The following is a 26914-nucleotide window of genomic DNA, read 5'->3' as shown; positions in this document are numbered from 1 at the left end:
CAGTAACAATACTATGTTGTTGATATCAGTGTCTCATTGTCCTATAGGTCTGAAGTTTGAGGAAATGCAAGAAAAGTTTGGGGAGGAATTCTTCAATATCTGCTTTGACGAGAACGAAAGAGTTCTTCGAGCTGTAGGTGGGACCCTTCAAGACTTCTTCAATGGCTTTGATGCTTTGCTGGAGCATATTAGAACTTCATTTGGAAGACAGGCCACCCTGGAATCTCCTTCTTTCCTATGCAAAGAACTCCCTGAAGGCAATCTCATGCTTCATTATTTTCACCCACATCAGATTGTGGGATTTGCAATGACAGGAATGATAAAAGCAGCAGCAAAGAAGATTTACCGCTTGGAAGTAGAAGTAGAACAGGTCACAAACGATAAGTTGTGTTCAGAGGGGACAAACCCAGGTAACTGCAGTTGTTTGACTTTCCTTATCAAAGAACATGAAAATGCAAATACCACAAAAGCACTTCCACCAGGAACTTCCCAGTCTCCCTTAGACCTGAGGATTAGTATCAGCACCTTCTGCAGAGCTTTCCCCTTTCACCTGATGTTTGATCCAAACATGCTGGTTCTGCAGCTTGGAGAAGGTCTTAGGAAGCAGCTCAGATGTGATGCTCATAAAACCCTGAAATTCCAAGACTGCTTTGACATAGTCTCTCCTAAAATCAGTGCCACATTTGAAAGAGTTCTCCTGAGGTTATCTACACCCTTTGTCATTCGGACCAGACTTGAGGATTCTGATTCTGAAAGTAAAGATAAGGTAAGAATATTAATTTGGAGGTGGATGTGCTTATATGTGTGTCGTGGGGGAGGATTTTTTGCTCAGAGAAAAGCAGCTCGAGTCCTGTGTACTCTGGAAAGCCCACTCACACCTTGCAAACAGGGGCTAAGTAATATTCCCCAGTCAAGTGAATATTTTCCTAGATTATTTATAAGCTTTGCTGGTGGAGTTGTAGCAAATCATGACATCTCCATTCAGAAAATTCTGCACATTGGGGTTGAATAGTACAGCTTGAATAAAAGGGTGTGGAATTTTACAAAATACCTGTATCTAATCCTTAATTTCATTCCAGCTATATTAAGATAAGAATAGTTTTTAAGGTATTTACTAGGGACTTGTTTATTCTGAAAGATTCTCACTGCAGATTTCTCATTGCCACCTATTGGAATGCTGCTTTCCTATAGGTTTCTTCTTACCTCTCACCCTGCACTCAAGAAAACCTGAACTGTAAGTAGTACTGAGTATCACTTCTGCCAGTTTTGTTGTGTTCCAGTCATTCAAACAGGCACTTGTCCTCCTGCACTGCCTCTTTCCTCAATGTTTTAGGAGGGAGCTACCTTAACCAGTGAGCCCTATGTTGAGTTCAGTGCATTCAGATGAGTAAGCTGAGAACATGTTTTTAATGTGGAGTTCTCCAGTGGTTGGATGGAATTTGTCTCAGTGCCTATCCTTGAATTACAGGAAAGTTTTTTGATGTGAAGAAGGTTCCAGGTTTTATGCACCAAAGTACTTGTACTTAATGCTAACATTAAAACTTGCTCAAAGGCTTGAAAGACTGTGTGTGGGTGCTTTGGAAATACTGGTGCCCTAAGTAGAACTGGATGATCTTTAAGGTCCCTTCCAACCCAAACCATTCTATGGTTTTATGATTCTATGATGATTCAAAATATAGTCACTTATAGCAGCAATATTTCCAGCTCCTCTTTGGCACTATACTTTAGCACCAAAAAGCATATGTCTGCTGCATTTTCCTCTGGAAACAACATGTTGCCCCAGGAGAAATAAACTAGTGCTTTTCATTTTGTATTAGTTGATGTGATTCAACCTTCTTAAAACCAAAAGGGAGTTTATTTTTCAGAATCTGTCCTCAGTGTCGCCATAGCCTTTAATTACAAGGAGAAAACGAGGTGTGAAAGGGGTGGAGGTGTTGGCTCTGGGGTACCTTATGACACACTTGTTTCTCCTTTGAAAGTCTGGTTTCATGATGCTTCATGCAGAATGCACCTATCCCTCTCAAAAAGTTTCCCCTCTCCTGGGACAGAGTCACAGCTCTTTGACTGTCTTCTGCTCTTGTTGAATCTGCTGTAAATCTCTCTGAAAAGGAAGAGGGTTTAGGTGGGGGAAGGATGCTTTCAAAGCCTTTTTCCCTACTTTAGTTAAACACACAAAATATTTCTTACCTGGACAGGTTTCATACTCTTGTGTCTTGCTCGTAGGAGAAGTGGCAGGAGAGGGGCTTGCTGGAGGCAGGATTTTAGATTAGGCAGTACTAGCACCAGAGAAGCAGGTGGAAGGGGATGGCAGCAGAGGAAATCATTTGCCTGCCAGCAGTTAGGAGAAAAATTGAATCTTGAAAAGTGAGGTGAGGCAAAAGGGTGATGGTGAGGTGCAGGGGAGCTGTTGTGCTGCAGGCATGGGAATTAACTGGAGAACATCAGCTTATCTGAAGAGGTATTTTCTTCTGACTCACCCATTTGATAAGCATTTCAAAAATTTTTTTGCATGTGAATAGTTAAAAATAACCTCAGCATATGATGCATTTTGCTAGATATTCCTCTTTTTTTTTTTAATAAATTGCACAGATTCATAGGCTGTGGTTGACTTGCTTACATAGATTTTGAGAGGAGGGACATAGCAATACAGTTTATGTCATGCTCAAGTCCTTTATGGATAAAAAAAGTAGACTGAGCCTTGGGAACTGCATGCTGTATTATTTTCCCATAGCTCATTTTGGAATTCTTTTCAATTTGCCAACTTGTTTGGAAGTTGAATATATTTGCAGGTAGATCAGTGTAAGCATGACCCTGCTTAAAAGTTGCCAGTTACTGACATAGACATTTCCCTATTTCTCTGCCACACCCCTCTATTCAGTTCATAGTGGAATTGCATCCCACTTAGAGCTATTTATCTTTTTTTTTTTTTTAAATAATCTGACTCTGCAGTAATTTACACTTTTCAGGCTTAGTTACCTTAAATGGCAGCTGTAGGCATGTGACCTGGACAACTCTGCTGCCGTGTTGAAGCTGTTCAGCTGTCTTATTCCATTAAAAAAAAAAAAATTCAAAGAGGACATTCCAGCCTCTCTTCAAAAGATACTTATTTTCATTTCAATGCATAAATCATTTGTTTTTTTCAGACTGGCAGTGAGAAAGATAGAATAAAGAAACAGTTTTAATTTAGTCCTGACACCAGCTCCGTGTTCAGATCAAAGTAAGTCACAAATCATGATCTTTCCCTTACTAAACACCTAGAAGCAAAATATAAAAAAAACCCCACGTGTCCTGGCTTTAAGAATGTTTAGTGCTTGTCCAGTTTATGTAGGGACTCATTTATGTTTCAGTTTACTGATATTTGAATCATTGGAATAAATAACACTATCCTAAATTTCTAATACAAGATCTGATAGGTAGCACTTCTTGCAGAGCCGTATGTGCACCTTTGCAGAAGCACAGCCTCATGCTCTCATTCCTAGGAGCTCAGAGCATTTGCAGGATCCCATTGTTCTGGGGATCAAATGAAAAAAAAAGAGCTCTCCATCTGAAGAACACGGACACCTAACTTTAAACGTGATTTCCAACAACATGTTTCCTGTTTTCCCATGCAGCTAAACGCTTGTTAGTGGGTTTTTTTGTTATGCTGTAGTACCACCCAGATCTTGAAGGGCCCTGTTGCCCTGCTTCTTATACAAACATTCTGTTGTTTTTCACATTTCACTCAATTTTATTTTTTTTAAGCAGAGACCTTCACTAGCATCCAGTCAGATTTTCCAAATTTTGGGTACTGTCCCAAAATAACACGGTCACAATGCTTGCTGTTTAACCTCTCTAAGGAAACTCATTCTATACCTCTCTGTGGGAGCAATTATTTATTGCAACAATAAAAAAATAATTTATTGTGACAATTAACCACTTGGGATTGATATTTTATGGCTTCACACGTGGTTAATGCAACTGTACATCACAGAATTTCATTGAATGTTAGTGGAGTCACATATGGGATAAGAAATTAAATTGAGAGGGCTGAGTGTGAACTCGTGTGATGGAGAGTTCTGAAATCCATGTCGGGCCCATCCATAGAGGTGAAGGTGCTGTCATGGGAGGGAGCTGATAACCCAGCAGTGGGTTGTGCATGCAGGGCAGGTTGGTGTCCCCCCACCATTTCCTGACCAGACAGGAGCTGGAAGCTCCCGACAGGTACATCCTGAGTGCAGTCATTTTCAGACTGTACTAATGAACCAGGCCATCTGTCACATGATATAAATACTCATCTCCTTGACAGTACAGTGAGGTGGTTGGAGCTGCTTCAGTTTTTAGCTGAATGGGAACATGAGGAATGACTCTCCTGCTTTCACTCTTCTGGCGCGTTCTCCTCACGTTCCCCTCGTGAGCCATCAGTGCTGGGCAGGCTGAGAGGAGATGGGGCTGCCCTCACAGGATCCTCTGTCCCTGAGACCTCAATCCAGACCCAGCCCTCTCGGAGCATGGATGGACGGGATGAGCCCTGCCAGCACTTTTGGTGCCCACCAGTTTGTGGGCTCACATTTCTGAAACTGGGTTTCAGGTTCCCTGCCATATGCCGTGCAGCTGTATTTTCCTTGTGTTGCTGCTCTTCAGTTCAGACTAGCAGCGCTTTTCCACATTTGAAATAAATCAGTTTTTGTGAGGATACCCACTGGCCTTTGACTTAGGCCTCTGAGTCCTTTAGAAATTGTCTCACAATAAAGCTGGCACTTAAAACTGCATTACTGGAGGTGTTCAGACTTTTTTCTGATGGAATGTGTTTGCTTTGAATATTTTATTAAAATCATAACTTCCCAGTTAACAGTTCATGAAAATGTGTTCTGGCAAAAAAATACTTACATTTATATATGTGAGTTAATTTTTTTTCAGTAATTTTAGACACAAAATATTTTTATTAAGGAAAAAGATTTACCTTGAAAATTATAATACAACATTTAAAATATGAAACACTGGGTTTGACAAAAATGACCCTCTGAAATTTTTATATTGGAAGAAATTCCAAATGCCACATATAATTCAGATTTATGAATGGCTTGAAGCTGTGTCAGGGGAGGTTTAGATTGGATGTTGAGGAAAGGTTCTTTGCTCAGAGGGTGCTTGGGCACTGGAACAGGCTCCCCAGGGCTGTGGTCACAGCGCCAGCCTGGCAGAGTTCAAGCAACACTCCTGCAATGCTCTCAGGCACACGGTGTGACTCTTGGGGATGGTCCTGTGCAGGAGCTGGACTTTGCTGATCCTTGTGGGTTCCTTCCAAGTCAGCATATTCAGTGATTCAATGATGAAAAGTCCATCCAGACCATCATGCTGACTCTCACAATGACCAACAGACAATCCTTTATGGAACAGGTAAGACAAAGTTTAAGTTGAAGCCTGCAGCGTTCTTTTTCTGTGAAACGCTCTCCTCACTTTTAGCTCTCATGGGATGAAACCATGTCCTTGCAGTGGTATCCAGGATGTGGCATGGGATAGCCCGCTCAGGACCAAGCCTCCATAATTTTCTCTAGTGCCTTTTGAACCAGGGGAAGTTCATACTGTCAGCTTCTGTGGCATCCTATGGACATAAGGTCTATTGTTTAGTAGCAACTGTGAACATATTCACTCCATACTCAATGTCCACAGCAACTTTCAGCCAGCTAAGAAGCCTGCTTGCCCCTTGCTTCAGCAAAGCACTTTCCCAGTGTGTTTTCCCAAGTGTGTTTGTTCATCATTGGAAACTGTAAAAAAGTAATGCTTTTTAAGTGCTGGAAGTATGCTGTCCCCCTTTTTATACTGACTGTCAATTTTTATTCTCCTTCTTCTGTATTTTTAGTCTGGTGCAACTGAATGAAGCAAGCAGTCCTGACACTAGCAGATGAATTTAGAACCCACTGTACACAATCTTGTGTTTTGCTTTTGCTCTGTAACTGTTTTTCCTCCTCTCCTAATAAAATTAAAATGAAATGGCCTGAAAGTCATTCCGGTATAAGGGACATCTGTCACTTATGATCTAGGAATTCTGATTTTTTCCTAGAGCTGATTTATTCGCAGTCAGTCAGCTTTTGACACTAAACTCCCATTGCTTTGCAGGCTCATGGAGCTCTTGGAATCAAATTTGTGTCTTCTGTTTCTACTAATGCTAATATGCCACCCATTTGCTTGTCAAAATGTGTATGGACCTCGATGGTTTGCAAGATGAATTGGATTGGCTGGTTTGCCTTCTTCTAAAGATTGTGGTGGGTTACGAGACACAATGGATGACGTGACTTCCTTATCTCATGAACAGTTGTGCATTGGAGAGCTTCAATAATATTGTGAAATGGACCCAGAATTGTTAGTATTTCTACTTTAAGACAGGCCAATGAAAATGCCATTTTGAAAGTGTTTTCAGTGATAGGACTGAAAAGGTGTAGCAATCTAGAATTAAAATACTTTCTTCTCATTTACATTAGCTGAAAAACAAAGGAGCTGTTTGGATATTGTTTTGTCAAGTGAAGTGGCTATTAAAACAATATTACTACATGGTAAACTCTTCCCACCTATGATTTATATAATGTTTTGATAAAGAAGCTGGTCAGACATGAAAATGTCCATACTTCTCTGTTTGCTGCAAAACTTTTGAATGGCTTTCTAAACTACACTATGTCATAACTGGAAAAAAATGCATTTCATTAATTTTTACATTACAATATGGGAATACTTAGACACAACTCAGTTTGATTTTCAGGAATGCATTTTTTTCTACTGCTTTGTTCCACTGGCTAAAATTAAGTGTTGGTTATTCACAATACATTTTCTTGCTTTTTCTCATTTGCTTATCTGAGTTCTTAAATGACTGTGCTTTTCATAGCATTTGATCTGAATGGATGTGATGTCAGTAAAAAGCCCTTTACCTTGGGATGGTTGAATTAAAGCAGACACATTCAGTCGCTCTTCGCCTTACTCCTTCCTGTCCTGGCACCTCTAGCTTGACAATGCATGGGGTTAGGCTAAGGTTTTATTGATGTGTCTTTGCAGAGGCTGAATGGACTTAAAAGGAAGGGGAACAACTGGAGTGTCTCCCTGTGGATTGAGTGGCTTTGTGCAGGAGCTCTCTCAAGTGCATGGGTGGGAAGCCAGAGCCTTGAGAACACCTGGGTGTGCCTCTGAGCATAAATGTTGGGTTTGTTGCTCTCAAGGGCAGGGAATGCAAGTGCTGGCACTCCTTGTGTTATCAGCTTTCAGTATTAAGGCCACTTCTATCCAGCAATTGCCAAACCTCCTGCTAACCCTACTCCTGGAACATCCTCTGTGCCTGAAGGCAAGCCTGAGTTACCCCAGGTCACTTGCAGAAGTGTCCTGCATGGCCAAAGAGCCCACACAAAAGACGAAGCTTATCACTTGCTCCCTCTACCTTAAATTTTGTCTTCAAACCTCAGATTGGGACCATTCGATTCCCTTCCTGTTTGTTTTTGAGTGTAGCTTAGTAGTTTTGGACTGGTTTTCGGCTACTTAGCTTGTTTCATCCAATCATGTCTCATAAATATCTAGTCTTCTGAATTGAAATTATAGTTGACAGCATGGTTTGACTCTATGTTAATTTATTCATGCTCACTGGGCATGCAACTTGTAGTGAATTTTTCATGCTTTATTTCCACAGAAGCAAAGCTCTGAAGTTTTGAGACTCTATGAAACAAAAACTTTGCTGATGTTTTGCCGGGCCATGGACCCAGATGGAATAGGCAGTTAACAGAAAATTACTGTGCGTGAGACTTGTACCTGCATTTGAGCTGTTTATATTCTGGGAATGTAGCTGAATCAGACATTGCAGATTTTGTAGGTCATAAAACACTAATCAGGGGGAATACTACTATGAAATAACAGCTGATTTTGCATTAAGAATAATTAGCAGTAGTATGAAAGAGTAAGATAATAGTGATTTGCAAAAGTCAGGCCTCCAGAGCAGGTGCTGATATGCTAATACCTAGCCAGGTGCAGTGTTTCTGCTATTTCTGAGCAGTATTGGAGATAAGTTTGACTAGGTAACGTTTTGCTGCCCTTTACTCTTGCCAAGGATGTGTGATATTCACCCTGCTCTGCTCCAGGGTCTTCCAAGAGACTGTCAGCGTCAGTAACAGCAGATCACCTGTAGTCAGGCAGGTGGCCCATTACCAATCATTGTTTCAGGATGTGTTTTGCAATGATGAAATGGTTGAGGAGGCCAGAGTACTCATTCAGAAAGGATGAGCCTTTCCTTTGCAACTCTTTACAAGTTGAGGACAGAGTCACAGTTCAAGTGTACAGCCCAGCCAGGCAGACCCAGTGAGTGGCTGGATAACTGGATTTGCTGCTCTGGGAATATTCCTTTATCACTGGAGGGTTTTTAAGGCATGCTAAGGTAGAAGTTATCTCACTAAGCAATATATTAGATGAAGAAGTCACATAAACCACAAAGGTACTGCTTAGAGAGGGAACACAGGAATGAGCCCAGGTTCTTCTGCCTGTGCTAAGCAATCACAAAGAAAAAAACCCGAAGATTTGTAATGTGCTGTTGTGAGGATTCCCCAGATTTTGCAGTTTGTTTATTCTTCATTTTTTTGAATACATCTTTTATAACCATATATATTCACACTCTCTCCAGCTAGAATATCTACAATACATTTCCTTTAAAAAATACAGGTTTTTAATAGTACCCCCCTCAAATTGACATGATTAAAGAGAGTGAAACAACTTAACCCATAAAATAATATTTATATTATTTGCTCCTGTCACTAACTTTTGGCTTTTATAAGTGAGGACTTAGACTGAGTATCTGAGAAAAAAACTAAATGTTCTTTTTCCACAGACACAGGACAAGCATGCAAGATATTCTCAACACATAATTTTCCTCTTAAAAAATTTCTTTTCCTCTTTGCAGATTGCGAACAAATAATAAACATTTGGTACTTTAGCATCTCAGAAAGATGTAAGCATCTTAAAATTTAGTCCTAGATGAAGACATATTCAAATATTATTTTCAACATTTTGATCAGTGTAGTTTCTGTCTGCCTTGTGAATTTTATATCTATTAAGGTATACTCTTTCACTTTCTTTCTTTCTAAGAACAGAAATTCATCATCTTCTTCATACAAGATGGTCAGCAGCTTTTTTTCTGTAATGATTCTCATTCTGCTGTGGGCTCACTGGACGAGCAACCTTTATGCAACCATAACAGGAATAATAACATATTTTATTTTCATTTTCACGTTACTTTTCTTTTTCTTTTACACTTTAGAGGTTTAATCCTTTTCTCCCTTTCTAAGAAGGGGCTGTTATGAAGTTATTGTGTGATCTTCATTAAAAAAAATTTCAGCTATTATTTTCTGTATTTATCTGACAGCATCTTTGTTGGAATATTCCAGTGGAGTGGCTTTAGTGGATTGCTGTCAACACTGGAGTTGGTAGGATCTGATCATGTCGTGTCTTGGTACTTCAGTCTTGTAATTCCCTCCTCAAATGTTGGACTGGTAGCTCTGAAAATGTCTGTTCTGATGAAAATGCAGGTCAAAAGGATCCTGCTTGAGACAGTGCACATAATATATTGAAGTGTATAAAAAAAAGATGGCTTGCATTGACAGGTTGCAAAGATAGCTGCCTCTGGAAATTCATAAAATAAAAGCTTAGAGCATAAAAATACTTGGCCTGTGATGTGTTTGGAAGAGTTTGAAGAACGACTCCAAATTTGCAAACAGTCTAGTAATAAATCAATTTTTTAAGCAGGTATTTTAATGGGCAGAGATACTCAAACTGAGATAACTTCGAAGTCCTCATTCATGGCTGTTGAAGGGCAGAGATGCCTGTCCCAAACCAGAAGTGAAGTCATGCCCAATGGCTAGAGGAAGAAAATAAAAACGGGGCAGACTTGTTTTTTGTTCTGTGTGTGATGGTGGTAGGCCCTCACCTCCCAGCACCTCGGCACATGGTGCTGTTTTGGCTCTGTTTGAGCGGGGAAATTCATTGACTGTGAGACGTGGGCTGCAGGATGGGCCCAAGTGTGGGCCGTGTGAGGTGTGAATCAGGGGATGCATATGTTCCCTCCTTCCACTGATGCTAAGGGTCTTTGCAGCTTAAATTCTCCTTTTGATCCTCCCCCCCCCGCCCCCCGGAAGGAGTGTTGTACTATTTCAATTGTCAAGTAGCTTCTTATCAGGACAACCTTGCCTAGAAAGGGATGATATTAAAACTGATCTCATACAGTACAGCACAGGCTGATTTCTTGTATTAGTGTATTCATTTCCAGTGAATGCTAAATTAATTAATTTTTCAGTGCTTAACTTAAAAGAATTGTTACTTTTTTTTTTTTTTTTAAAATAAAACTGTTGGTATTTTCTGCTCGGTTACCTTAAAGGCACCCAGCAGAGGGAATGTTTGAATGGTTTAACAGAGCCTGGGGATTGTTCGGCTGTGCTTGCTGTGGCTCAGAGTCCTTTGCTGTGCACTTCTGGATGACTCCCCTGTGAAAGTACTTTCTGCCTGCATGGACATTGCACCTGGTAGAAGTCAGGCAAAAGTAATGGAGAGCTCCTGTATTCTCAGAGTTCTGTTACTGCCAGTAAAGGAGAACTACCCAGAAAAGAACAGATGAGGCTGTGTTCATTCCAGCTTTCCTGAGACCCAAGGGGAAAAATACCAGTGCTTGGCAGGTGTTAAAGGAGATTCTTTATATTGAAAGAACTTTGATTTTTCAGCTTCACTGAATTGTGTTTAGTTTTTAATTTTAAAGGAAAAAATGCTATAAAAATATTGTCTACAGCAGTGATGTGAGTGCTGTGCAGACAAGCAGTGTTGTTTAATTTTCATGTGAAAGAAGCATGGAACATATCATTAAAAGGGCATCAAATTTTCTCACTCATCTCAAGAGGACTGCTGATTCAGTCTATTTCCTCTTTGCTCAGGAAGGCTTCAAATTCAGTTATTAGATAACTTCTGTTCTGTGTCTTGAACATTCAGTTTCTGGCATTTGTTCCTGGGAATAGGAGCATAAAATAACAGAGAATATTTTCTGTCAGCCAAAAATGCAGAAACATCTGAGAGGTTTCCTAGTTATGTTCGGCAGCATCACAGGGTCCTGAAAGGCTTTTGGAACCGTTTTGGGTGATGGGGAACTCCACAGAGAATTCCAAGGACATGGGAATAACACTAACAAATACATAAACAGTATTTAAAAATAACTGACTTACTGCTCCAATTCTGTTTTTTCCCATGGTGTCATATAATTATATTGGGGCTCACTGAATGTGTTGAACATGCTAGGGTGGAACGCTGGACTGACAGGACTTGAAGAACCATCCGAGCAACCCACTGTTTGCACTGTCCAGAAATGACACATTTTTTTAGTAGAATGTTACCTGTTCATTCTGTGAGTATTGGTGTAGTCAGGTGTCCAAAAACAAAGAATATAAAAAGGACAGCATAAAACCAAAGAGAAGTGGCTGTGGTCAGCGCCTCCTGACCCCTAAATGATAACTGAAGTCAAATTACAATTCTAGACTTGATGTATTGTGCTGCTACTGTAGGACCAAAACATGGTACCTTTGCTCAGGGTGAGTAAGATGTTACATCTTGATTTGCCTTACTAGTTATCATCAGACCAGTTTCAACAGGATTACTTTTGAAGAAAGTATTTATTTTGAGTAAGGAGAAGAAAATAAAGTCTCATTTGACATTGAGAGGCCTGGGGATGTTCAGCCTGGAGCAGAAGAGGCTCTGAGGAAACCTTATATCAGCCTTCCAGTACATAAAGGAGGTTATGAAAGAGCTGAAGAGGGACTTTTTGCCAGGGCGTGTAGAGATAGGATAACGGGTAATGGCTTTAAAATGAGAGAGAATAGGTTTAGAATAGATGTTAATTCCTGTGAGGATGGTGGGGCAAAGGTTTCCCAGGCAAGCTGGGGATGCTCCATCCCTAGAAATGTTTAGGACTGGGTTCAGTGAGGCTCTGAGCAACCTGGTCTAGTGAAGGTGTCCCTTCCCATGGCAGGCTAGGTGGAATTAGATAATCTTTAGGACCCCTTCCAACCCAAAACTTTCAATGATGATGATGGAGTACAGAAAATACATTTGGTGACTGCTCATACAAATGCCTTGAGCATGAAACTTTTGGTAACAGAAGTGGTCCATATGGCATGTTCTGGGAATTAGACTTTTGTTTCTAAATAGGAGTCGTTAATGTCGTCAATACTGTATTGCTGATTTTTTTTAGTTCAAGAGAGATGCAAGCATAAATAATCGTCTTCTTTTCTTTTTTAGAAAAAAAAAAGACTGTCTAAAAACAGAATTTACCATTCAACAAATGGTAACTTAAAATGTGTATAAGCTTCATATTTTTGAATGTGTTACTTTGATTGACATTTTAAGACTTCTTTCTATAGCCACTGTAAAAGTAGAGATTGTAGCATTAATTATGGGAAATGTCCAAAAAATCATTAATTAATAATCGGAAGTGACTACCATGTTGTTTTGCACCTATGCCAAAGTACAGCTCTGCAAAATTATGAGGTGAAAGAACTGATTGATCACCTACCCAAATGTTTATTTCTGTATTTGTTTTAAGCTATAAGTGGCTTTTGGAGGCTAAACCCAAGGCTCCTTTCACTAAGAGATCTTAAAGTGAAGTTGTCAAATGCTGCTCTGAGTGATTACCAGGTAAGGATATAAGTTATATGTGAACTCAAGTATAATTTGACCAAGGAATATCTAAGAAAATAGGGCAGATCCAAGATACTGTTTTAAGATGTTTGAATTGAAATATTTGTTATAATGAATCTTAATATACCTTAATGCAGGCATTATTTTGCAAATTCATAATACACAATGAATTAACATGCAGTCTACTAATGGAAGCAACTCCTGGGTGAAGTGTTTGAGATGAAATGAAAAGCTTCATCTCTTGGCTTTTTTGCGGCACAGATAAAAATGTTCTCTATGAAGTATCCTATCAGCAAAGCTCTTGGCATTGAATGTTCACTCAAAGAAGGTGCCTCTGTGGGAGCAGTCTTGCTGGGTGTAACTTTGAAGGACGTGTTAGCCCATTGCTGTGGCACACTGAGCTCCAGCCGTTGGCAGGGCTGGCCGGGAGCGTGGTGGGCACACAAAGAACTCCAAAATATACTGCGTAGTATTTTGCTGGAATTTGTGGGTGAGCTCCATCCTCCTTGATGCTGGTGCCACGTGGCCAGTGACTGAGGAGCCAAGTCATGGCTGGTAGTGTGACATGGTGACCCCTGATGCCAGGGGTTGTTGGCTGAGAACTGCTGCAGCTTTCCCCAGCAGCGGGTCAACAGCTGAATCAGTAACACCAGGAAAGCAACCTCAGGAGTGTCCTTGGGCATGGAAGTTGTCCAGGTTTCTCCCAGAGTGTGAGGGGCTGTTTAAGAGCCAGTGATCTTAGAGAAGTCTGTCTGCCTCCAGGCTGATTCCATCAAGGAAGGGATGTTGTTTCTCAGCTGGAAGCTCCAGTTCAGACCTCAGGCTTCTTCCGTATCTCAGCTGAGTGAGGATGGCTGCTGCATGCCTGAGTCTTGCAGAACAGATGTTGCTTTTTGAAATAGTTACAGATATCCTTTTGTTCCATTCAGCCCATCCCAGTCTTGTTGCAGGTGAGCATCACTGACTCAGATCAGTCAAATTCTGTATTAGCAGACAGCTAACACTATCTCAAAGGAAAGAGCTGTAATGAAGAGTGAATGTGTTTTAAAATTATGTTGCAAATTAACTGTATCAATGAGTAGTTAAATGAGCTGACTGTATGCAAAGAAAAGAGCATATCTGTCTCCTTCTCTGACCCTTTCACTCATTTTCATACTCCCCACTTTGCATGACCAGCTCTCTAAACCAGGACCCTGGCTCTTCACTTGCTGTGAAGACTGGATGTTTTTGAAAAAGTATTCTGGGACATGTACCTCTCTATGAGTACATTGGTACCTTCTAATCCCTTTGTAATTCCCTTCAGTTTATCTGTGTTTCATGAGCAGTTTGGAGCAGAGGGAATCCTTGTCCCTTCTCTTTGGGCAAGGCTTACATGTGCAATATGCTTCTCCTTGAACAAAGCACAGCTGGGGTTCTTCAGGGTTTCCAGGCCCTTTTCTGGTGAGAAGCTTCAGTGCTTTAGCTGTGATAGCCCTGGAATTTGGAAATAGTTGTGCCAGTTGGTCATCCAAATTTATGGAAACACCGCTACAAATGCTTATGCCCTTGAAGAGTCTTCACAGAGACCAATACTCAGGAGTCTTCTTTCAGCAGATGCAAGAGTATTTTGGTACTGAGGGTCCTTTCCTGGAAGGAGACTCTTGTAAGACTTTTCTTGGCTGTGCAGTATTCAAATTTATGACAGAAATAGCTAGTTGCCAGGTTAGAGATGGCCTTAAGCTTCCCTCTGTTAATTTTCTTACACGGTGGATTATGCGGGCAGCATTAGTGGTTCGAGCACAGCTTTTGCACATGACTGGGGAAGCAGAGGGATTGCACGCCAAAGAAAAACAGATTCCATTTTCTAACAGGCTGAAGAGTTATTAATGTTTTTAGAGTATCTGCATGTGTTTCTGAACTGTGTCTGCTGAAGTGAAAATTATACAGATGATCAGTGTTTGATAATGTGTTGTGGAATTGGAAAAAAAGACATAGTTTTTGATCCCTGCATAGATTAAAAAGCATGAGGCTTACTTCTTTGAAAGAAGTGATGTGTGAATCACAAAAAAAAAAAAAAAAAAAAAAAAAAGCCTGAGGTGTTTAAGCTTAACAGATCTTTTCCTGTGTAATTTTTCAAGCATTTGTATTTGTATGTAGTGATCTACCTAAAGGCTGCCTGGTTCTTTCCCACTTGAGTTAGAGAAAATTAACAGAAACAAGGCATTCTGTTGAACAGGACTGATATCCCACAGGAGATTATAAAGGCCATGAGAAAATGCATCTTCCCCTCAGCAGAATTAAAACTGAGAAATTAATTTAATTTGTAGGTTTATTGCCTTTGAAGAAATGTATCAGTAAAGGGTATTTGTCGTTCTGCTACTGCAGATCTGTGAGAAGAACCTAATAATATAACTCAATGTTCTTGTTCATGAAAGTGATCTAGATTTAAAATAATCTCTCCCAGAGGAGAGGGAGTGGAAGGTTTGTTTTAAACTGGGGTCAGAAACATCTTGAAAAGTTTACCTGAGTGCCCTAGTTACTGGGACCCATTTACTGTTAGTAAGTTTGTTACAGATATATTTTTGCAAAATGTAGGGATTTGGAAAAAACGAAAAAGCTGAAGGGAACAAATGGGCTCTTATACAGGCAAACAACAAGCTGAGACAGCTGAAGAGAGTCTTGTACTTGACACTTCACTTGCACAGGAGCTTGGTGCACAAATGCTTGAAAGTGCTGATCTTTGTTGGAAGAGATGTCCTGTCTCCACTAAATTCAACAGGATTTGTGCAGATTACTATAAAAGAGGAAGGCAGAATTTTAGCTAAGGTGAAAACAGACAAAAATATATCCCTTCAAATACCCTTTTGTTGGAATTACAGACCACCATGCTGTACAACTAAAATCAAATTGTAATTCAGAAAGTCTGATTTCCTGTTACCTTGCATTTTGTTTAAGAGAGAATGACCAGTTCTATGGCAGCCTTTCTTACCTGCTTGGCACTGGAGTCGGAAAAGAAGAGGTGAAGAAATATATCTTTTTACTTATACAATTTAATGCAGTTGATAATCTACCAATGTACTTACTTTTAAGAGTACCAGTTTGCTCAATTTTTTAAAAAAAATTCTCGTTGAAGAGTTTCCATTTTCTATTTAAAGAGTTCTGCTAAGTAAATAGGAACATGTGAATAAAATTACCAGCACATATTTTGGCTATACCACTGTTGATATTTAAAAATTCGGCATTTTCTTACTTCTGAATTTGTTAATAATATAATACTTTAAAATTATATCTTAATTGATTTAAAATATGGCATCTATCCATGCTTGCATTCAGAAAAACATAATGTGTGTAATCCTTGTTTATACCATGGATCACAACGTGTACATTGTAACACAGTGCACCTTCTGTAGACACTCTGGCAGTAGATGGAAAAACAGTAGTGAGGCCATATATATCATTATTTACATATGCTTGTATCAGGAAAAAAACCAAGAAATGAAAAGTGGTCAGAGATTTTAGGAGTTCACATTGCAACAGTGTGTAGTGTACCTGTGTCCTGTCTGGAATTTGCAAAAATTTTCTTTTGAAGAGTTTGCCTACAAGTGTCAAATGAAACGGTTCTTTCCTCCATCTTACCAAATAAAACCTTATTTATTTCCTGTTCATGTAGGACATGGAAAGCAATTTGACATGCACTGCATTAAAAGTCCTCTTTAGATGAAAGATAATATTACCTCTCAGTAATTTAGATTTTTGTTCAGGACAGTTGACTTGAATTGCCCTTGTTACTTATTTGGCATCCCTGGTTTGTGATGTTACTGTTACTGGCTGGGAAATTCCCCTAAGGCTTTTACTATATAGCTTTTAATTGGAGTTTTAAAATTTTCTTCTCTCTTATTTTTGAGAATACAGATCTCTTGAATCATATGTAGTCCACTTGGTGTGTGATTTTCTTGTAAAATTAAGTGTTCAAAGTCTGTACGGCATTCTGTGTAAATCAGTAAGAGTCTGTATATATTAGACACTGCACAGGACTAAATAGAGTGGAGCTATTACAGCTCTATACTCAAATCTGAACCAAGATATGAACAAATACGGTTTGTATGAAAAGAAAGTTCTGAATCCTTTTTTATGCATCTGGCAATCCTGCCATCTTCTGCTTCAGGACTGGAGGGAGAAAAGTCCTATGCTTTTGGGCTCACTCATGAAGCTCAGCACCCAGGCTCCCAGTTCCCTGAGACAGGAGGTGTCATGAGTTAAGTGTGAAATATTTTTCTTTTCTGTTCCTTATGTCCATAAAGGGGCTGGTCTGCCACAAGCCACCTCCATGTACTATGTCACCTAGAAGTTTCACTATCTCTTTAAGTAAAAGAAGTCCTCAGTGCTGGAAGTAGGAAGGGAGAAAGGAACAGAGAAAAAATATTTTAAAAGGTCTAAATTTTTCTCATATAACTTGATGACTAGAGTGTGGTTATAACATTTGACATTTTCTGTGGGTTTTTTTCAGTTATGATGTGACTGTCTAAATATTATTTGTTTATTAATGGAGTCTTTCACAGGGGAGATAAGCTATAGTAATAAATACGATACTGGGGTTTGAGAAAGTTGATGTGTTTGGCCATTTCAAATATCCATTAAGAACAAAATGTTTTCTTTGTTTTGGTATGAAACTGTTGGCTAAATACAACATCACATGATAAGCCATGCTATGTGTTGATACAAGGCCAACCAGCAGTCCTAATATCATTTTCACAGTCCAAACCATTTATAGTTTGTTCTCAGATCCAGTCAACAAAGACCTTGAGCTGAATCCATCTGCATGGACAGCAGAAAGCTCTTCCAATTAAAAGCCCTTAGGAATACCTAAGAAAATTATACCATATTAAACCCAGTAAGTTTTGGTTTTTTTTTTTTTTTTTTTTTTTTTTTTTTTTTTTTTGGTTTGTTTTTTGTTTAAATAGGTAAGATTTAATGGCACATGAGTATCAGGGAAAAAAAAGCTGTTGTAAGACAATGCTAGAATGCTAGGAAGCACAAGTGTAAAGCAGTAACAAATAGAAAAATGCTTCAGCCTAAGGAAGACATGGCAATGCAGGACACATTCTGGACAGTCAGGGTAGCAGTGGCAGCTCTTCACAGTCTCTAGAGCAGGATCTGTCAGGAGAAGAGGCAATAGATAACTCAATAAAACTGTTTAAAAGTTGTGTTGACTATCTTTTGAAACCAAAGCAAAAACAGCCTTTGCGTTTTGCAAGTGGAATGTGTGTGCATCTTTTGTTTTGCTCCTATTACAGTTTAGCTCATAATCCACTGTCTAGATACGCTGCTTTTTATATTAACCACTTCTGCAGTATGGACCTATTACCATAACCCACGTTTGGATTGGATCTTGGAATTTTCCTAGAATATCATATCTTTTGATGGGCATGAGGGAGACAAGGAAGCAGAAATACCTTTACGGGTTAAGGTGGTTTAAAGTTCAGTTTACACTGAGGATACAAAGTGTCTGGGCTAATTCTGTCTCCTTCCAGGTTTTATGGAAAGGGACCTCCTGGGATGTAGCCCCTATGTACTACTCCTCCTCAGGAAGATCTGTGTAGTTTTCATAGTGAAGTTCAGTCTTAGAGGCACGCACAGAAATTCTGCTTTATAGCCATTAGCAGAATAAGTATGCAGTGCTACAACCAAAATCTATCCTTTAGTTCTTTGTTCAATTTGAATTGCTTTAATGAAGTAAAGGATATTTATGAATGATAATTAATGACTGCATGAAGCACAATCCATTTCAGACAAAGTGCAAAGGAAGAAATGGAATTTTAGATAAAAGTTTGACCTTCATGTCTGACAGAGAAAAAAAACCTTCCAACTTAATATGGACTTTATACTGTTTGAGGCAGGATCATCTTTTTTCTCTGTTATATAGCACAGCAAAGTACCAGTCTAATTAATGAGTTTCCTAGGCACACAAAAATGTTAAAAAATGAAGTTAACTGATAAAGCCGCTTGTCTACCAGAATCAAGAAATGTATAACTCATGGACTTTGTTCTTCATAATTTAGGTCAACATAACAAAATTCATAAATAATAGGCACACCCCCGAGTTTGTAAATAATGGGCACACAAGCTGTTTTTTCTAGGCTGCTGGGTCAGGAAGCAGTGTTCCTGGGTGCTCAGTGGGGTGGCTCTCTCTGGGGAAGACCATGAGGGTGGTGCTGCTCTGCTGCATGCACCTATTCTGATTTCATTTCACCACACATGCGCCTGCATTTCAATCTGTTTTTATAATACTCATTATGTCTTCCTTGTGCCCTCATCTAAGGGGCTTTACAGCCTTGAAAACATTTTAAAAAGTCTCTGTTTTCCTCCTCATCCCTTCACATTTTTAGAGTATTACCTTGCTTTTAATAATATCAGTTAATGTAGTAAGTGTTTTCTGTCTCTCCTAGGAGGTAAAACACACAGCAATCTTTCTATGGAAATCTTTATGACTTAAATTGTGTTTCATGTTTGGTAATGTCACAGTATTTCTCTTTTTCAGAAAAAGAATTCAAACCAGTTGTTTTGAAAGTTCATAACAAAGAATACTTACTTTTCAAATCTAGAGTTTTGGTTTAGAGTCACTCTGTGGCAAATTAGAGACTGATGGGACACATTAGAGACATTAGCTATGTTTCAGATCAGCTCTGTCTAGTAAAATGGGCATTGGTCCCATTTGTAGTTAACAAGGACATAATTTGGAAAGAATAAATTAATTGCTCACAGCCATTAGGTATGTAAACTATCTAAAGGACTGTAGCTATGTTCAGCTTATTTCTTCATTGTTTTAGCTATATTCAACTGTTTTAATACCTCTCTAATCTTCCTAACTCACCAATCTGTAATTTACTCAGTTTCTAATATTCTAGGTATTTTCATTTGCCATTTTATCCTCTGTAACAATTCTTTTTGGGTTTTTTTTTCGGCTCTTCTAACTTTACTAAACAAAAATTTTATAGTGTTGACTCTTTTTCATTATAATCCCAGTAACAGCATATTTTTAGGACCCTAAAGGCTCCAGTTTCCCATGATTACAGCCAAATTTTTCATAAAATGAGTAAGTGCCATTTTAAATTGTTCAGATTTTATTTTTTCACCAGTTCTCCTACTTGCAAGAATGTCCCAGTACGTAACTCCCATGATGGTTGGAGTCATTCTCGTCCTTTTCAAATGTATTTGTTGTTCTCTTGTGTGTGTTTGTTGTGCAGAGTGTTAAATGTACTCCTAAGGCTCAGTAATCTAGGTCCTGATGGCTTCTTATGGGATGCACAATATAGATGACCATGCCCTAGGCAGAGGAAGATTAGATTAATGTAAAAGATTCGCAGGTGACATATGAGATCAGTGGGAATGGTCACGTTCTTTCTCCCCTTCAGCTTAATCGTAGCTTAGCTTATAATGTTTTTCTATCCCAACCCAGTAAGCCTGTTGAAAGCTCAGAGTTTTGAGGTGGCATCTATGGAAAGCTGATGCTCACTGCATGTATTTGCATGTCTTGGAGCTTTAAGTGTGTGATGATTATGCTGGTTCTCTGGCTGCTGTGTTTTTCGGAAGCCACATTTCAACAGAGGGCTTTCTATTAACAAGAATTAGCTTAAACATTTTGCACTGCCATTTTACATCTATGACATTCAGGGTGGCTCAGACCCAAAAATATTTGATTTAACATGCTGTGAATGTGTGCTGAAAATCCCGCATTGGATTTGTGCCACAGTAATTGACAAAATTTCAGGATCATAGTAGACCCATTTTCAAATAATAATGAAAACAAATCTTTGTGAATGAAACTAACTCCGTATTTGAAAAACAATTTCTGATTTTGCACCCAAATTATTCTACTCATTTCAGAGCAATTACTCTGGTTTACCTAAAATGTGTGTAATACTAAGATCAAACTTTCAATGCAGGTCCTAATTCTGTCTCAGGAAATACTGCTGACTGAGAGTCGCATAACTTTTGTTTTGGTGTTTCCAAGGAAACATAGCTTGCTTCAATTGCCATGTGTGGAAGATATGTATTTTTTTCTCATTGTCTAGTTCTCTGGATTGCTTTAAAATTCCCTTCTGTGATTACTGCATATTTCACTCTGCATCTGCAGTGTCTTTGCATTGAATTGAACCAGGCTTCTATTCTAATCTTGATTTACTCAGGCGCCACACAGATTCAGCTGTCTTCCAGCCACAGTACATTGTAGCTGATTTTACATTTCGGATTTTTGTTACTGGTTGATTGGTTTTTTCCCCCCATCACTAAATGCTTCCATCACTCAAGCTTTTTTGCTCCTACACACTTCTGCAAAACAGTTCCTATGGTGACACGGCTAAATACCTCTCTGTGTGCCTTACATTGCCCTCTGTCATCTTTGCCTTCAGAAGAAAAGGTGGCATCGTGACATCCCATCCACACTGCTTTTATAACAAAGCTAAATTAACCTTTTGGGTATTTCTTTTTTATAAAGAGCATTTTCAGTAACATATTTATTCATAGATGTTCTTAATTAAATAGCAGTATGCATGAACTTTCAGTTCTTGTTCACTCTCTTTGTAGCTTTGCCCATATTTTTTCACCTCTGTAGAACTCACTCTCATAATTGCTCTCTGCCTGCAATGCCTGACATTTCTAATGCAAAGGGCACCCTCCAGAAGATGACCATGCTCTTGACTTTTAAAGTGCTTCAAAGGCTTTATTACAGTTTGAGTAAATGGTTTCATGTTTGTGAGTGTTGCTCTCATACATATTTCTATTACTTTAGAGACACTGGTGTTATTTACAGGGCATGCACTATGCCAGCCTAACAGTTCACCTGCACTCTCTTTGGGAAGTGTAAGTAGCTTGGACGGCTTTTGCTGATAGCTTGGAATTATTGTGAAGTAAAGCATGCCCTGCAGCACAGGTTATAGTAGATTACAGCTGCTTTCTTCATGGTGTATTTTTATTGTAGCCATTCCTATACCCCACCTGGTTCCAAATCTAATGTTTCTGTGAGTTTGTGTACATTTTATGAATATTCCTCCAGCAACATGCCAGTTTTGTCTACCTATAACTTGTTAAATACAAATGTGTAATAGATCTGGAAACTATTACAGGGTACTTTGTTGTCTTGCATGGAGAAGTTCACCTTTGCTGTATTTACCCCAATTTGAGATTTTTCATTTTCTTTTCATTTGTTATTTGGTATATCTGGCAAGACCTTCTTTATTTATGCATTCAGTGGAAGTCTGATATTTTTTATTATTTCTGTGATTCAGAAATGAGCATAGGGAAAATCTTCTCCAGAAATACTGGAGAATTTTTTTAATTCTTAAAGATTGTCATCGATTTGGTATTTTCAGCAGGATCTTTGCTGTAAACAAAGTCTATTAACTGAACTTCTTTGCAAATTGGAGTTAAAAGCTTAAAAGTCACACAGGTCTTTACTGTGTCTTCAGTAATATGCTTAGTAGTTCTGAGTTCTGAGTTTTTATATTTGTACTGTTAGGAAGTCTTGGGGGTTTTTGGTTATAAAGGTTGTCCATAAATTGCTCAATTGTCTGAGTGGGATTTTTTTGTGATATAGCAAAAACTTGAAAGCTAGAGCTTTGCATTGTTAACTACCAAAAATATGAATAGTATTTCTGTATTGTAAGAAAAGTAGCTCAGTAACTTTGCTGTTGAGCAAATACAAGATAACTGTGCTCCCAAAAAGTGAGAAATATGCCTGAAAATACATACTTGAGAAAAGGTAGATTTTATCTTATCTATCTATACATCTAACTCTCTCAATCTATATCAATATATCTATCTTATTTATTTTATCTCATAAATGTTCTGATAAACATTCTGTTTGCATTTTACCTTTCTTTGTTGTTGTTGTTCCAGAAAGGTGGGTAATTGTTGTGTGTGCTAAGCCATCTCTTTACACTCAGTTCCTTTGTTTTCACACAGCAGGGCACATAGTATCTAGAGTCTGAAATTGTCTGTCCAGACAATAGCAACATAGGCCATATATCTGAGGAAATGTGCTACCAGCTGTCTGATAAACACGTTTCTAAGGGGTCTCTGCATCTGTTAATTTGGAGGAGTTGCCAGAATGGCATAACCACATGCCTGATACAGATGGTAAATTTCAAATTCGTGCTCTTATGCACAAAAGTACTGGAAATCACCAATGTAAGGGCTGTTATTTCCTACTATATTAAGATTGATTTGCTTTAACCATGAGGACTTTTATGTTTGTTTGATTTTTTTTTTTTTTAATGGCCCAAACCATTTTGGTGCAAATTCTCTAATGTCATGACAACCTGAGGGAGGTACTGGAAATGGAAAATTTCAGCCTGAATGGTTCAAATATGACAAATTTATGAGCAATGGAAAATGAGATCTGTTAATTGGAAATGTTTGTCACCTTTAGTAGTAAAACAGGCTTGTAATATTGCTTATGATGCAGATAGAGCAGCTTTTAGTCACTGTTTTTTAACTTTCTCAGCATGTGAAGGGTAATGCATTTGAAATTATTAGTTGGTTTTGGCTTATGACATCCAACAGTTCATTACAGGTGTAATTAATAAAACAGATGATGGCCTTTGCTATCTACTTAAGTTAGGTTTACAAGAATAACACTTTCCCCACAGTGTAAGGACACAGGTCATTATGTGTTGGCAGCTTGATTACCTGTGAACATTTATACCTTCATTCAACCCCCCACCCTCTACCTCCCAAAAGAGCCCCCAGCAGCAGCAAAACATCATAGGTATGCATGTGTCATGTGTATGTAATGTATTCACTGAGATGCCTTAATTCTCTGAAGATACTCAGTGAGCCCCACACCTGAGCCAGTGGTGGCTTTTTCAGTGCCTCTGAGCTTTGTGTCTGTCTGGAGCAGGAAACATGGGCTAGAAGATGATACTGAAGAGAAAAGAAGGCGAATAAACAGAGGCCAAAGGTGGTGATTCCATCTCTTTTGCTCTTTTCCTGTGGGATTGTGGATTTTAGAAAGTACCCAAGACCCAGAGGCAGTAAGTCTGTTGTCTGATGCCAAGTAATGTCATGGGGTGCCTAGTTTGAGGTGGATCCTTTGGGCCCCTTTGAATTATCCAGCTATCACACAAATCTCTGTAGTCAGGAGATCTAGATTCCTGGTAGTCCTGAACCACTCTGAGGTTCCAGGGATTCTTCCCCTTCCAATGAGGTTAACACCTAAGTTGCCTTAAATCTCTTCTACCAGGAAGATACCTGAAGATGTCTGAGTTACTGAGACATAAAGATTACCAGGCATTTGTATTTTCAGCTTGCATTACCATTTTTCAGGGGAATATAATGGTCTGAAGAACAGCAAGATGTGTATTTCTGAATCATTTGTCTGTACCGTATGACTGGCTGATTTAATCCAGGATGTTGTCTCTCTCAGTGACTGGCAGAATATAACTGCAGGCAGTTAAATGGAGGAATGCACACTAACTTATTTGGTGGGGATTTTTTTCTGACTTTCTGTCTAGTGTGAGGTGTGAAGGCAGTCTTTTATGGATTGACTTGGGATGTTTTATTATCCATATAAAGGACTAAGTGTTTTCTAGCGATTACAAAATCCTTTGCTTGGATGAATCTTTCTGATAGTTGGACAAGGTTATTTTTCAGTGTTAATTAAAAAGAATATTCCCTATCCTGCTTTTAACTCTCTTTCTTCTTTCACTGAATGTTGCCTTTCTCATTCATTATGACAGGATCATTAAACTTAAAAGCTCAGTACCTTTAATGTCTATATTACAGATCCCCTCCAGCCTTTCTGGCTGCTGCCTTTATAGTTGTTAACTCTTAAGTTTTGCCATCCCAATATCGCTGTTTTTTTTTTTTTGTTTTTTTTTTTTTTTTAAGATACTTGAGGGAAAAAATCAAATGCAATTCCTTAAAATATCATTATCTTAATGTACCTCCTCTGAAAAATTGGTCTGAAATGACTGAATACCATCCTATCCAACAGATATATTTCCTTTCTATCATCTTATGGAAAACTTTGCCACAAGCTTTCTAAGTGTTGTACATGCTCTCACCTTTTGCTGAGTGCTCCTTTCAATAGGATTCCATTCTTTGGAATGAAATACTTGGGAAAAATCATCCTATTTGCATTCTTCTATGTGTATCAAAGTGTGAAGTAGTTTTATTTCAGTAATTTCATAATGAATGAACTGGCTAGGACTGAGCAAATGTTCTGCTCGCCTACAGTTCATGTGGTAAAACATGAAGCTTTTTAGCTGACTGAGCTGCTTGGAAAACAGGAAGAAAACAATGCAGTGTATTCTTGAACTCAGCTGAACATTGGTGTCTTAAGAGCTCACAGACCCCCTTACTCAGTACCTTCCCAGGCTGGTGGCTGTGACTATGTGGTGATTACACCTGTTTTCTTCCAGTACCAGCTCTTCTGACGTCTTTCCCAGACTAGTCCTCTTTAATCAGAGCTTCTTAGCATCCTGTGTATGAAGAAAATTATGATAAAGGCATCATCTTGTCTCCATGAAAATGTCCTTAGTCTCCTTAGCAGAGAGTTTTATATGTTCTGCACCATGTGTTGGTGTGGTAGATCTGTAAATTCATTGCTCCTTCCACAAATAGAAGTGTGAGAGGGTAAAGAAACTCACCTGAGTGATTTGGAAAGCTGCCTACCATCTGGACCTACCTTGCTGTTGGTATGATGGTGGCAAGAAGCCGTATCATGTCTCAGCTTGCCTGGGTCTCCTATAGGGCTGCAGCAGGTGGAACTATGCAGCATGTGCTCAAAAAAACCTACTCCTTCAAAAATGACAATTCATGCATTTAGGAAAATTAACTACATGATGGCATTGACTCCCACAAGGAACTGCGCAAAATCAAGTGGGAGATCTGTAATGACCTCTGAAGCAAACTAATGAAAGGCATAGAAAAGTGCACACAAAATACCATGAGCATTTTATATTCACTCTGCTGTAGTGAAGTGCATGGTGACAATGTCTTGGTTTAAGTCTGAGACTTCATAACCATGCAAGAAAAGCATGTGAGACTGATGACAGACTGTAACTTCTGTTCTATAAGCAATTTTTTTAAAACTTAGATAGATTATGATTACTGGAAAATATACCTGTATGTGGGCTGGAAGAATACTCTGCTGTGTCTCAACTTAATGCGTTGCTAAAGGGCTGACATATTAAATATTGAATACCAGTTTTATAATGGATTTTATTGAAATTCAGGAATTGAAGAGCTAGCTGGCTTTGAAGACATAATACAACTCAGTTTATTATTTGCAACCACATCACATGGTGTGAAAAATTGATAGTTGAGGAAAGACCAAACCTTAAGTGCAGTGGCAGTGCAACTGCATTTTCAGCAGCTGTTTAGAGTAAAGACCAAATGATGCTTAATATGGCTCCAGAACACTTTGGACGGTTTTGAAAATCCTATCCTATCAACGTAGTCTTACGTTGTAAAACAAATAGAAATCTGTGATCACAGAAGCGTAATGTTTTCTGAAGCAGTTACGTATTTGTGATAGATAAGCAGCACCTGCTAGTGGCAACTGGCAGTGTGGTTATTTGAGAAACAGAAATGACTCAGGGCCTGATCCTCTACTGTGGCAGATCTCAGCTTCATGGACATTTAAACCTGGGTAAAGTGACATTTAGCCTCTCAGGAGTGTGCTGCATTCATTTACAATTTCCAAGATGACTGCCTGAGTTTCTAGGCAAGGAGGAGTTGGGGTCATGACAATTTCATAGCTGGTTTCCAAGTTTAGCTTTAGATACATATGCTAGCAAGTTGGTATAAATTTGAACTGGCATAATGCAAGAGGCCTAAACTGCATGTCAGAAAGGGCATGTTAGACAGATTAGCCTACACTAAATTAGCTCCTAAAATTATTCAAGAATTTTACTTTGTATAAACACTGGATTAGAATTAGACAGTCACGAGAGCTGACTGTAAGCTCTAGCAAGCGTTGTTGAGTGCTAGGAGCAGACCTGGAGGGCAAAACAGCAACTGTTGAGTACTCAGCACTGACACGATTTGTATTTCTGTGGGTTTGACTGTGGATGGGCTCTCCTTTGGTCCTGTGGGCTGGCTGCCCTTTGCAATGTGGAGTTCAGAAGGGAAACTCCTAGAGAGCAGTCTGCTCTCTAAGCCTGCTCTGCCAGGCTTTGCTTCTGAAATGAGATCTCCATCCAAATTCAAACACTATAATAGATAAGTAGCATCTGAATCGACAATTTTACTGAAACAAGTGTTT

General features: G+C 39.0%; 1 protein-coding gene across 1 annotated transcript in view; it reads left to right on the top strand.

The window, feature by feature from the left end:
- The window catches only part of GUCY1A2 (guanylate cyclase 1 soluble subunit alpha 2), a 152429-nt gene that overhangs the window by 26842 nt on the left and 98673 nt on the right, over positions 1–26914 (top strand). Inside the window, exon 4 of the mRNA XM_066175775.1 lies at positions 48–766. Coding sequence (XP_066031872.1) covers positions 48–766 — 719 coding nt within the window. The remainder of the gene's footprint in view (positions 1–47; positions 767–26914) is intronic.

Source organism: Chamaea fasciata, unplaced genomic scaffold (genome assembly GCF_029207755.1).
Source record: "Chamaea fasciata isolate MVZ Bird 193981 ecotype frontalis unplaced genomic scaffold, bChaFas1.0.hap1 SCAF_2, whole genome shotgun sequence".
Lineage (NCBI taxonomy): Eukaryota > Metazoa > Chordata > Aves > Passeriformes > Sylviidae > Chamaea > Chamaea fasciata.
This window is presented reverse-complemented; position numbering and strand designations above follow the sequence as displayed.